Below are 13,526 nucleotides of genomic sequence, written 5' to 3' on the forward strand. Positions count from 1 at the left end.
AATGGGGCTTTGCCATGTTGGCCAGGCTGGTCTCAAACTGCTGACCTCAGGTTATCTGCCCACCTTGGCCTCCCAAAGTGCTGGGATTACAGGCGTGAGCCACCGCAACCGGCCACCATTTAGATTCTTACCAGTAATGTATGAGAGATCCCATTTCTTTGCATCCTTGCCAGCATTTGGTATTGTGACCAATTTTTTTATTGTAGCTATCCTAATAGATATATAGTGTAGTGATATCTCAATATGGTTTTAATTTGCATTTCTCTAATGGCTAATGATGTTGAATATCTTTTCATTTACTTATTTACCATCTGTATCTCCCTTTAGGCAAAATATCTGTCATTTTTCTTGTCTATTTTCTATTTCGATTGATAGTTTACTGTTCAATTTACGGGATTATTTATATATTCTCGATATGATTCCCTTGTCAGATAAATGTTCGCGAATATTGTCTCATTGCAGCTTGTCTTTTTGTCCTTTTTAATAGGGTCACAGAATACAGTTTTGATAAAGTCCAATTTATTGATTTCTTTTTCTTTTATGGATCATGCTTTCAGTGTCATGTCTCAGAATGTTTCACCTAGCCCTAGGTCTCTTAAATTTCCATTTGAATTTTAAGATCAGCATGTTAATTTCTGCAAAAAAAAAGCCAACTGGAATTTTAATGGAATTGGATTAAACTTATAGATCAACTTGGGGACTATTGCCATTTTAATATATTGTCTTTTTTTTTTTTTTTTTTTGAGACAGTGTCTCACTCTATTGACCAGGCTGGAGTGCAGTGGTGCCATCTCGGCTCACTGCAACCTCTGCTTCCTGGGTTCAAGCGATTCTCCTGCCTCAGCCTCCTAAGTAGCTGGGATTACAGGCACGTGCCACCATGCCTAGCTACTTTTTGTATTTTTAGTAGAGACGGAGTTTTGCCATGTTGGCCAGGCTGATCTCGAACTCCTGGCCTCAGGTGATCAGCCTACCTTGGCCTCCCAAAGTGCTGGGATTACAGGGGTGAGCCACTGGGCCCGGCCCTGATGGTAGTTTTGACTGCCCAAAATGTACACATTTTTAAATACTGACTTACAGTTTATGAAATGCTTTCACATCTGTGATCCCATTTGATCCTCATAAGATCTATCCTGTATTGTAGACATTACTGTCCCTATTTTATAGTTAAGAAAGTAGAACCTCAAAGAGATTGTGACTTACCTAAGTTCACTGAGCCAAGAAGTGGAAAAGCTGGGAATGCAAAGCTCATATTCTTTTCACTACATCAGTATAGGCAGGACATCACTCCACACCTAATGAATCACAGTCTCCAAGTGGTGAGAGCTGGGCATGTGATTTTCAGAAAGCTCCACTGGTGAGTCTGATGCTCACAAAAGGTTACTACAGCACTGTATTGTGCTGCCTCTTCTTTAAGACTTCTTTTACTTGAAATCTTTATCTTTGGGGCTTGAAATATTTATTTCTAGTCATAAGAAGACGAATAAATTTTCAAAACTAGCCTGAATTATTAGAGCTTTGATTTCTCTAAGATAAAAATCTGAGTAATGATAGACACTGTATGAGTTGTTTGAACATTAAAGTCTCATATTGTTTTATATGTTATAAGAACAGACAGCAGCATCTATCCTCTGATATGGGGTTGTCACTCAGCCTTCCTCTTTTATAGTAAGATTTTCTCCACCTTGAATAATGAATTAATCAGCAAGTATTCATAGAATATAGTGTAGAAAGGGATATTATTTTCTAATCTCTGTATAGAGATATGGCTTATTGAGGCATTTGTGTTAGCAATTTATTTTCCCCTTTAATAATATCTAGTATTAAAGCCTTATAAGAGAGTATCTACTGAGCAAGATGTCAGGCTTACTATTCAGCAGTTAGAAGAGAAAACTAGAGAGAAACTGGCGTCTTACGTGTTGTTTATATTTTCTTCTCTCTACTCAATTCTTTTATTATTCAAAGCACAATAATATTTGACACCACATAAAGAAGAGAAGAAAATAGCAAGTGTAGTATTTTATTATTTCCTTGTACGTATCCACGGTTTTCTTACAAAAATGCTTTGTCAGCTTTTTTTTTTTTGGTGACAGAGTCTCACTCTGTCGCCCAGGCTGGAGTGCATTGGTGTGATCTCAGCTCACTGCAAGCTCCGCCTCCCGAGTAGCTGGTATTGCAGGTGCCCACCACCACACCCAGCTAATTTGTGTGTGAGAGAGTGTATGTGTGTGTGTGTTTTAAGTAGAGACAGGATTTCACCATGTTGGTCAAGCTGGTCTCAAACTGCTGACCTCAGGTGATCCACCCACCTCGACCTCCCTAAGTGCTGGGATTATAGGCGTGAGCCACCATGCCTGGCCAACTAAGTTCTTAAATGACTGAAACAAGCCTCTTCTATAAGTGCTAAAGTAATGTGTGATTGATGTTTTCATTCATTTGGGGGTGTTCAGTCATAGAATGGTAGAAATGAAAGGGACCCTACAGATAGTCTAGTACAGTTTCCTCACTTTATGAATGAGGAAACAATCTGTGAGAGCTTAAGGCTCAAAGTTACACATGATAAATGGTAGAGTGGCTCCTTTGGCTTCATGATGAGATTGTACTAAGCTGCTTTTCTTTTTTCTTAAAAAACTTTTTTTAAAGAGATGGGGTTTTGCTCTGTCATCTGTGGCAGGAGTAGAGTGGTATCTTCTTAGCTTACTGCAGCTTCGAACTCCTGGACTTGAGCAATTTTGCTGCCTCAGCCTCTAAAGTAGCTGGGACTGTAGGTATGTGCCACATGCTGGCTAATTGATAAGCTGCTTTTTGTATATACACAGCAGTTCAGACTATGAGGTTATTGTGAGCTTGTTTTAAGACAAAGACTGCTGTTTAACTTAATTCTTCTAATGTAAAGGTGAATACAAGAGCTATTCAAGTTGCAGAAGCATCTAGTAGACCTGGCATTATGTCATAATATAATAACATAAGGTAGTACAACCAGTTTTTGCATTTCCAGAAAAGTAAATGACTCCCAGTCATTCAGTATCAACTCTGTGTCACCAAAGATTACCACTTATTCTTCTGTATTTTGAGCAAACTATTTGTTTAGCTCGAACAACTAGTATTGCTAAAAATATTAGAAAACAAAATAAGACTTTTAAATACTAGTTAAAATGCTAAAATCGACTTAGAGACAAATAACCTTGTAATTTCATTTTAACCAGTTATTGACATTCTTTGTCTTTTTCAGGCAGTTGCTCAAGGGGATTTTCAAAGAGCATCTATGTGTGTACTGCAGTGTAAAGATATGTTGATGAGGCTCCCCCAGATGGTGAGTGAAATCTGCATTCTCCAAGAGTTTGAAAATATGCTATATCAAGTTCCAGGAAGAATCATCACTACTTCATGCAACCTTTTGGAAATTCTGTTTGAGATCAGTTCCACATAAGTAGCTGATCTTTGAAATATTTTACTTCCTTTGTTCTTTACCAGAAAGGGCATTTGAAAAAGCTATATGGAATATATATATATATATATATTTTTTGAGATGGAGTCTCACTCTGTCGCCCAGGCTGGAGTTCACTGGTGCGATCCCGGCTCACTGCAACCTCCACCTCCCGGGTTCAAGTGATTCTTGTGCCTCAGCCTCCCAAGTAGCTGGGATTACAGGCCTGTGCCACCACACCTGGCTACTTTTTGTATTTTTAGTACAGATGGGGTTTCACCATGGTGGCCAGGCTGCTCTGGAACTCCTGGCCTCAAGTGATCCGCCCACCTCAGCCTCCCAAAGTGCTGGGATTACAGGCATGAGCTACCACACCTGGCCAATATGGAATATTTCTTAAAATTTTCTTTGCTTTGTCTTTTATTGTCAAACCATCTTGATAACATTTGCTCCATATTTCATGCTATACAACAAAAGAAAGAAAAAAAATGAGTTTGTTGACAAGGTTGATAGCAGTTAATCATGTTACTGCCATAGTATTTTTCTATACTGGGATTTGGAGATGTGAGAGATTTGATAGGATAAAGCCTGCATCCTGGACTGGATCTCATGAAAATTCCTAAATACATAGTTTTTTGCTTTTTCATTTTATCTTCCCTTTCCATTCTTTCTCTCCTATTTCAGTGCCTGTGCCTACTTCAGTCTTTACTATCACAGAGGGATTAATAATGGAGATATAATTTGGTATTAGGGAGAATGTTCCCAGTATTGCATACATCGTACCTATTTGTGAGATTGGTCTTATTTTTTCCCCAAATTGGGTGTCATAATGTAGAAGTTAATTCAGTAAACATTTATATGTTGCCTGTTATGTGTCACATCAGACATTCTTCTAGGCTTTAAAAACTTTTAAAACAATTTCATATTTATAGAAAAGTTATAAGAATAGTACAAAGAACTCCTGTATACCCTTTGCCTGGAAACGTCATTCAAATTTTCCAATAATGTTCTATATAGAAAATGGTTTCAATCTAGAATTATACATAGTCTTCAGGCTCCTTCAATCTGGAAATCTGGAACACCTCCTCATTCTTGCCTTGCTATTCATGATCTTGGCAGTTTTGAAGATTACAGATCAGTCATTTTGTAGCATGTGATTTAATATGGGTTTAGCCAAAGTTTCCTCATGATTAGAACAGGTTATGAATTTGAGGCCAGAAAATCACAGAAGAGATTCTATGTTCTACTCATGGGTTCCTATTAGGTGGTATACAGGATTGACTTATACTATTATTGGTGGTGCTAGCTTTAATCTTTTGATTAAGATCATGTCTTCCAGTTCTTTTTGCTGTAAACCTGTATCATTTTGTGAGTGATACACTGAAACTATGGAAAATCTAATTTCTCTTTCTACTTTCACCAACTTTATTCTTTTTTCCTCCAATTTTCTAACTTTATTGGGGGTATAATTGACAAAATTTGTATATATTTATTATATATAACATGATATTTTGATATATTATACATCATGAAAAGATCACCATCAAGCCAATTTATATATTCATCAACTCACACAGGTTTTTTTGTGGAGAAATATTTAAGATCTACTTTCTTAGCAATTTTCAAGTATACAATACATTATTATAATATTAACTATAGTCACTGTGCTGTACAGTACAGCCCCAGAACTTATTCATACAGCCTAAATGAAACTTTGTACCCTCTCCCCTTTTATTTGACAAGATAGAGTATTGCTCTGTTGCCAGACTAGAGTGCAGTGGCATGATCCTGGCCCACTGCAGCCTCAACCTCCTGGGCTAAAGTGATCCTCCCACCTCAGCCTCCTGAGTAGCTGGGACTACAGGTGTGTGCCACCAAGGCTGGCTAGTTGTTTTTTTTGTAGAGATGGGGGTCTCACTATGTTGCACAGGCTGATCTTGAACTCCTGGGCTCAGGCAGTCCTCTTGCCCCAGCCTCCCAAAGTACTGGGATTGTAGACGGGAGCCACTGTGCTTGGACACTTTGTTCCCTTTGACCAATGTCTCCTCATCCATTCCCCAAACCCATGGCAACCACCTTTATACTCTCTACTTCTATGAACTCAGCTTTTTCAGAATCCACATGTAAGTGAGATCGTGCAGTCAGTATTTGTCTTTCTGTGGCTGGCTTATTTCACTTAGCTTAATGTCCTCCAGGTTCATCTGTGTTATCACAAATGGCAGGATTTCCTTCTTTTTTATGGCTGAATAGTATCCTATTGTATACAAATAGCACATTTTCTTTACCCATTCATCCCTTGCTGGACTCTTAGGTTGATTCCATAGCTTGGCTATTGTAAATAATGCTGCAGTGAACAAGGGATTGCAGATATCTCTTAAAGATACTTATTTTATTTCCTTTGGGTATATATCCAGAAGTGCGATTGCTGGATCATATGGTAGTTACATTTTTAATTTTTCAAGCAACCTCTATACTGTTTTCTATAGTGGGTGTACTAATTTACATTCCCACCAGCAGTGTACAAAGGTTTCCTTTTCTCCATGCCCTTGCCAACACTTACCTTTCGTCTTTTTGATAATAGACATTCTAACAGATGTGAGGTGATATCTCATGGTGATTTTAATTTGCATTTCCCTGATGGTTAGTGATGTTGAGCATTTTTTCATATACTTGTTGCTGATTTGTATGTCTTCCTTAGAGAAATATCTATTCAGGTCTTTTGCCCATTTTTTCATTGGGTTGTTTACTTCCTATTGAAGTGTTTGAGTTCTTCATATATTTTGGAGATTAACTCTTTATCAGATGTATGATTTGTGGATATTTTCTCCTATTCTGTAGGTTGTCTCTTCACTCTTTTGATTGTTTCCTTTGTTGTGCGGAAGCATTTTAGTTTGATGCAATCCCATTTGCCTATTTTTGCTTTTGTCACCTGTGGGAGTCATATCCAAAAAAAACCTCATTGACCGGAGGTCTATCTCTCTCTTTCCCTCTAATAATTGCTTTATATATTTGAGTGCTCCAGTGTTGGGTGCATGTGTATGTAAAACTGTTATTTTCTCTTGCTGAATTTTCCAATTTATCCTTATATAGTGACCTTTTTTTCTCTCTCCTTAATTTTTTTGTCTTGAAATCCATTTTGTCTGATATAAGTATAGATACTCCTGCTCTTTTGTGGTTTCCGTTGTCATGGAATATCTTTTTCGATCCCTTTATTTTCAATCTATGCGTATCTTCATAGGGGAAGTGTGTTTCTTGTAGGCAAGAGATCACTGGGTCTTGTTTTTTTTTTTTTTTTTTTTAATCCGTTCAACCACTTTTGATTGGAGAGTTTAGTCTATTTACATTCAGTGTTATTACTGATAAGTAAGGACTTACTCCTGCACTTTGTTATTTGTTTTCTATTATTTTTGGTTTTCTATTTTTTATTCTATTCCACTTCTTTCTTTCCTGTCTTCCTTTTAGTGAAGGTGATTTTCACTGGTGGTATGATTTAATTTCTTGCTTTTTATTTTTTGTGTATTCGTTGTTTTTCAGTTTCAGGTTACCATGAGGCTTGCAAATGCTATCTTATAACTCATTATTTTAAATTGATGACAGTGTAACACTGATTGTATTAACAAAGAGACACACACACACAAACTAATAAAAACTCTACACTTTAACTTTGTTCCCCTAATTTTTAACTGTTTTTTGTTTTTCTTTCTTTTTTTTTTTTTTTTTTTTTTTTTTGAGACGGAGTCTCACTCTGTTGCCCAGGCTGCAGTGCAGTGGCACGATCTCGGCTCACCACAAGCTCTACCTCCCGGGTGTACACCATTCTCCTGCCTCAGCCTCCCAAGTAACTGGGACTACAGGCGCCCGCCAAGACGCCTGGCTAATTTTTTGTTTTTTAATAGAGACGGGGTTTTACCGTGTTAGCCAGGATGGTCTCTATCTCCTGACCTCGTGATCCACCCGCCTCGGCCTCCCAAAGTGCTGGGATTACAGGCGTGAGCCACTGCGCCCAGCCTTTTTTTTTGTTTTTGTTTTTCTTTATGTCTTATGGTACTGTCTATGCTTTGAAAAGTTGTAGTTATTTCTGTTTGGTTCATCATTCATTCTTTCTACTTAAGTCAAGAGAAGTTTACACCCCACAGTTTCAGTGTGATACCATTCTGTCTTTTTCTGTGTGCTTACTTTTTTTTTTTTTTTTTGAGACAGAATGTTGCTCTGTCACCCAGGCTCTGGAGTGCAGTGGCGTGATCTCGGCTCACTGCAACATCTGCCTCCTGGGTTTAAGCAATTCTCCTGCCTCAGCCTCCCAAGTAGCTGGGACTACAGGTGCACACCACCAGACCTGGCTAATATTTGTATTTTTAGTAGAGATGGGGTTTCACCATATTGGTCAGGCTGGTCTTGAACTCCTGACCTCAGGCAATCCACCTGCCTCGACCTCCCAAAGTGCTGGGATTACAGGCATGAGCCACTGTGTCCAGCCGTGTGCTTACTATTACCGGTGAGTTTTGTACCTTCAGGTGACTTCTTCTTGCTCATTAACATCCTTTTCTTTCAGATTGAACAACTCCCTTTAGCATTTCTTGTAGGACAGGTCTGGTGTTGATGAAATCCCTCAGCTTTTGTTTGGGAAAGTCTTTATTTCTCCCTCATGTTTGAAAGATACTTTCCGCTGGATATACTATCCTAGGGTAAACATTTTTTTTTCTCCTTCAGCACTTTAAATATGTCATGCCTCTCTTTCCTGGCCTGTAAAGTTTCTGCTGATAAGTTGGCTGCCAGATGTATTGAAGTTCCATTGTATGTGATTTTTTTTCTTTTCTTTTACTGTTTTTGGAATTCTTTCTTTATCCTTGACCTTTGGGAGTTTGATTATTAAATGCTTTGAGGTGTTCTTCTTTGGGTTAAATCTGCTTGGTGTTCTATAACCTTCTTATACTTGAATGTTGATATCTTTCTCCAGGTTTGGGGTATTCTTTGATATTATCTCTTTGAATAAACTTCTTACCCACAGCTCTTTCCCTACCTCCTCTTTAAGGCCAATGGATCTTAGATTTACCATTTTGAGGCTATTTTCTAGATCATGTAAGTATGCTTCATGCTTTTTTATTCTTTTTTCTTTTGCCTCCTCTGATTGTATATTTTCAAATAGCCTGTCTTGAAGCTCACTAGTTTTCTTCTACTTGATCAATTCTGCTGCTAAGAGACTGATGCATTCTTAAGCATGTCAATTGCATTTTCAACTCCAGCATTTCTGCTTGATTCTTTTAAATTATTTCAGTCTCTTTGTTAAATTTATCTGATAAAATTCCGAATTCTTTCTTTGTGTTATCTCGAATTTCTTTGAGTTTCCTCAAAATAGCTATTTTTAATTTTCTATCCGAAAAGTCACATATCTCTGTTTCTCCAGAATTGGTCCCTGGTGCCATATTTAATTCATTTGGTAAAGTCATGTTTTCCTGGATGGTATTGATGCTTGTAGATATTCTTCGGTGTCTGGGCATTGAAGAGTTAGGTATTTATTGTAGTCTTCTCGATCTAGGCTTGCTCATGCCAGTCCTTCTTGGGAAGGCCTTCCAGTTATTCAAAGAGACTTGGACCCCAAGTCTAATAATGCTGTGTTTCTTGTAGACCCATAAAGGGTACTTGCCTTGATGACTTTGGATAACATCTGAAAGAATTCTTTGGATTACCAGGCAGAAGCTCTTGTTCTTTACCCTTACTTTCTCTGAAACATATGGAGTCACTGTCTCTGTGTTGAGCTGGGGGTGTGGTGATGCAAGCACTGGGCCTGTGCTGTGTCAGACTCGAAGCCAGCACAGCACTGGACCTTGCCCAAGGAAGGCCCTTCCCTTTAGGATGGTGAGTTCCTCCACAACCCGGGTGTGTCCAAAGATGCTCTCTGGGAGCCAGCAATTGGAGTCAGGAACTTTAGCAATTTACCTGATGTTTTATTCTACTGCAGTTAAGCTGGCACTCAAATCACAATACAAAGCCCTTCCCACTCTTCCCTCCCTTTCCACAGGCAGAGGAGCCTCTCCCTGTGGCTGCCACCATCAGTGGTCCATGGGGTGTTCTGCTAGGCTACCACTGATGTTCATATAAAGCCCAAGGTCTCTTCCATCAGCTTGTGAATGCTGCCAGGCCTAGGACTCACCCTTCAGGGCAGTGGGCTCTCCTGTGGCCCAGGATGAGAAATGCTGTCCAAGAGGCTACACCTGGATTTGGGGAACCCAAGAGCCAAGCTGGTACCTAGAGTGCAGTACAAAGTCCTCTTTACTTTTCCTCTGCTTTTCTCAAACAAAAGGAGTCTTTCACTGGTGCCACCACAGCTGGGAATGTGCTGGGTGTCCCCTGAAGCCAGCACTTCTCAGAGCCCAAGGCCCATGGTGTACTCCCTGGGTCATTAATGGTTATTCCAGGGTTATACCAAGGGTTCTTTAGTCAGCAGGTGATTAATCCTGCCAGAACTGGATTCTTTCCTTCAAGGCAGTGGGTTCCCTTTTGGCCCAGGATGTGTCTAGAAATGTGGTTTGAGAGCTAGGTCCTGGAATGAGGGCCTCACTACTCTGCCCAGTGCCCTGTCCTACTGTGGCTGAGCTGGTATCCAAGATGCTAGACAAAGTCCTCTTTACTCTTCCCTCTCCTCTCCTTAGGCAGAAGGAAGGAGTCACTTTCATTGCTACGAGCTTTACTGCCTGGGGTTGGGGAAGGGATGGTGCAAGCCCTCCCTTTGCTGTGCCAGCTGGTGTCTCCCTAGGTCACGTGGCAAATTCACTGGCTCTAAGCCCAGCCTTCCACTAGGAGTTGCCTTGGAATTGCAGTACTTGTGCCCTAGACTGCCGTTCAAGTTTATGTAGGACCCCAGAGCACTTCAGCCCACAGTGGCGAGGCTTGCCAAAAAACTCAAGTTCCCACCACTGGGATGAGGGTAATTCTCCTGTGGCTAAGGTTGGTCCAAATGCTCCCTCTGTGCACAGGCGCTGGCTGAACCCAGCAGGACTTTTTTCTCCACTGTGACTGTGCAGCACTGAGTTCAATGTAAAGTTTCCCAGCCGCTGTGCTCTTCCTCTGCAAAGTGCACAGATTCTCTCTCTGCACTGCATAGCTGCTGCTAGGGGATGGGGGAGGGGTGGCCTTGGCGATTCAAGACTGTTTCTCCTGCCCTCTTCAATGTGTCTTTCTACAATATGTAGTTAAAACCAGGTACTGCCGGGCGCGGTGGCTCAAGCCTGTAATCCCAGCACTTTGGGAGGCCGAGACGGGCGGATCACAAGGTCAGAAGATCGAGACCATCCTGGCTAACCCGGTGAAACCCCGTCTCTACTAAAAAAAATACAAAAAACTAGCCGGGCGAGGTGGCGGGCGTCTGTAGTCCCAGCTACTTGGGAGGCTGAGGCGGGAGAATGGCATAAACCCAGGAGGCAGAACTTGCAGTGAGCCGAGATTGATTGTGCCACTGCACTCCAGCCTGGGTGACAAAGCGAGACTCCGTCTCAAAAAAAAAAAAAAACCAGGTACTGTGAGTGTTCACCTGATTTTGGTTCTTGTGATGGTGCTTTTCTGTGTGCAGACAGTTGTTAAAATTTGGTGTTCCAGTGGAGGGGACAAACAATGCAGGCTTTTATTCCATGATCTTGCCCCGCCCTTATTTTAACTTTTTTTTTTGACACGGAGTTTCGCTCTTGTTGCCCAGGCTGGAGTGCAATGTCACAGTCTTGGCTCACTGCAACCTTCACCTCCTGGGTTCAAACGATCCTCCTGCCTCAGCCTCCCAAGTAACTGGGATTACAGGCATGAGCCACCATGCCCGCCTAATTTTTGTATTTTTAGTAGAGACTGGGGGTGGTTTCATTATGTTGGCCAGGCTGCTCTCGAACTCCTAACCTCAGGTGAACCACCCACCTCGGCCTCCCAAAGCGCTGGAATTACAGGCATGAGCCTCTGCGCCCGACCAGCGTCTCTTATAAGGTGATTATTTATTTATTTATTTATTTATTTATTTATTTATTTTATTTGAGACTGAGTCTCGCTCTTTCACACCCAGGCTGGAGTGCAGTGGCACGATCTCAGCTTTCTGCAACCCGTTTCCCGGGTTCAAGCGCTTTTCCTGCCTCAGCCTCCCGAGTAGCTGGGATTACAAGTGTACACCACCACGCCCAGCTAATTATTGTATTTTTAGTAGAGACGGGGTTTCGCCATGTTGGCCAGGCTGGTCTCAGAATTGACCTCAAGTGATCTGCCCACCTCCGCCTCCCAAAGTGCTGGAATTACAAGCATGAGCCAACGCACCCTACCCCTATACGTTTTCTGTATTACTTTTTTGGCTTCTGGGTCTTGTCTAAATTCTGGGGGAATGTTGATATTTTTATTATAGCAGGTAATCAATCTCGTAGATTCAGGTAAATTTTAAACTCATTTTTTTGTGGGTTATGGTTCCAATGTTGTTTCAATTTTGCAATGCGCTTCAGGTTTGTTTTGCATATGCAACACTCACTGGTCAGTCCCGGTACTTGGCAGAGGTTTATCTGTTAGCTCAGTTATCAAAGTTTTTGTTATGTAAATTAGGTTGAGATTCCTGGTTGTTGAGGTTGTAGGATGAGCCTTGAACTTAATCAACTTTATTTTGTTGCTTTTCTGAGCTCCTCTCTCTCTCTCTCTCTCTCTATGATCTTCTTGGTAATTTCTGGTTCTCTGAGCTATCCTTTTCAGTCCTCTAACCAGTAACTATCCATAATCTGCAGTTGCACTGTGACTGGGGCCAAGCAATAGGAAGAAACAGGCAGAGGAAAAAAAGCAGTGGGAGTTTGCCCCATCCTGTGGGAACTACTACTGCACTGAACGGAGAGTAAGGTTTTCCTCTCTCAAAGTTTTGAGTATTATGGTTTCCCCTAGCTACCACTGCTGTTGCCACCATGGGATTGCTTAGGGCCTGAGCACAAGAGAATGGAAGAAAGATGAAACAAAAACCAAAACTGAATATTTGCACTTTCTCTGAGCAACTCAAGCCAGAAGTAGAGAAGCACCCTCAGTCTGTACCACAGCATTCGCTTCTGAGTTTCTGGCTGCATTAAGTTTAGGCTAGGGCGCATTACAGGAAAAGAATGGTAAACTTACCACCAGTTTGGTGTTAATTTGAATTCTGGTGTTCTTCCTTTAAGGCTGTGGTATGGTTTTAATGTTTGATGCCACCCACCCACCCAACCAAATCTCATGTTGAAATTTCATCCCTAATGTTGGAGGTGGGGCTTAGTGGGAGGTGTTTGTATCATGAAGGCAGATCTCTCATGAATGGCTTGGTGCAGTCCCCGTGGTAATGAGTGAGTTCCCTCTATTAGTTCCTGCTAGAGCTGGTTATTTAAAAGAGCCTGCCATCTCCCTCTGCTCTCTCTCTTGCTTCCACTCTCTAGCCATGTGATTTTTGCGCAGACCAGCTTCTCTTTGCCTTCCACCATGAGTGGAAGCAGCCTGAAGCCCTCATCAGAAGCAGATACCGGCACCACCTTGTACAACCTGCAAAAACGTTAATCAAATGAACCTCATTTTAAAATAAATTACCAAAGGAGTGACAGAAAATGTGAAAAAAAATTACTCTTCCTCAGGTGTTCCTTTATAGTGACACAAACTGACTAAGGCCGATGTGTGTGTGTGTGTGTGTTTCCTTTTTCCTCTTTCCTTTTTTGAGACAGGGTCTCACTCTGTCACCCAGGCTGGAGTGTAGTGATGTGATCTCACTCACTCTGCCACCCAGGCTGAGTCACCCAGGCTGGAGTGCAGTGGCATGATCTTGGCTCACTGCAACTACTGCCACCCAGGTTCAAGCGATTCTCCTGCCTCAGCTTCCCGAGTAGCTGGCATTACAGGCATGCCCCACCATGCCCGACTAATTTTTGTATTTTAAGCTCACTGCAGCCTCGATTTCCCGGGCTCAAGCAGTCTTCCCACCTCAGCCTTCTGGGACTACAGGCACGTGTGTGTTTTCTTGATCAAGCCATGAAATTAGCTAATTATCTCAGGAGTCCTTATTTATTTTAGTAGAAAATCTTATTTAGAAGCCAAGATCTGGGCATTACGCATCCTCATTGCTTTTGGGATGTCACTGCTC

At 41.3% G+C, this 13,526-nt stretch overlaps 1 protein-coding gene across 1 annotated transcript in view; it reads left to right on the forward strand.

The window, feature by feature from the left end:
* TEX11 (testis expressed 11) overlaps positions 1 to 13,526 on the forward strand; it is a 329,846-nt gene that overhangs the window by 77,460 nt on the left and 238,860 nt on the right. The window contains exon 8 of the mRNA XM_031660592.1: positions 3,233 to 3,429. Within this exon, the coding sequence (XP_031516452.1) occupies positions 3,233 to 3,429 (197 nt within the window). The remainder of the gene's footprint in view (positions 1 to 3,232; positions 3,430 to 13,526) is intronic.

The sequence above is a fragment of the Papio anubis genome, chromosome X (genome assembly GCF_008728515.1).
Source record: "Papio anubis isolate 15944 chromosome X, Panubis1.0, whole genome shotgun sequence".
NCBI classification, from domain to species: domain Eukaryota; kingdom Metazoa; phylum Chordata; class Mammalia; order Primates; family Cercopithecidae; genus Papio; species Papio anubis.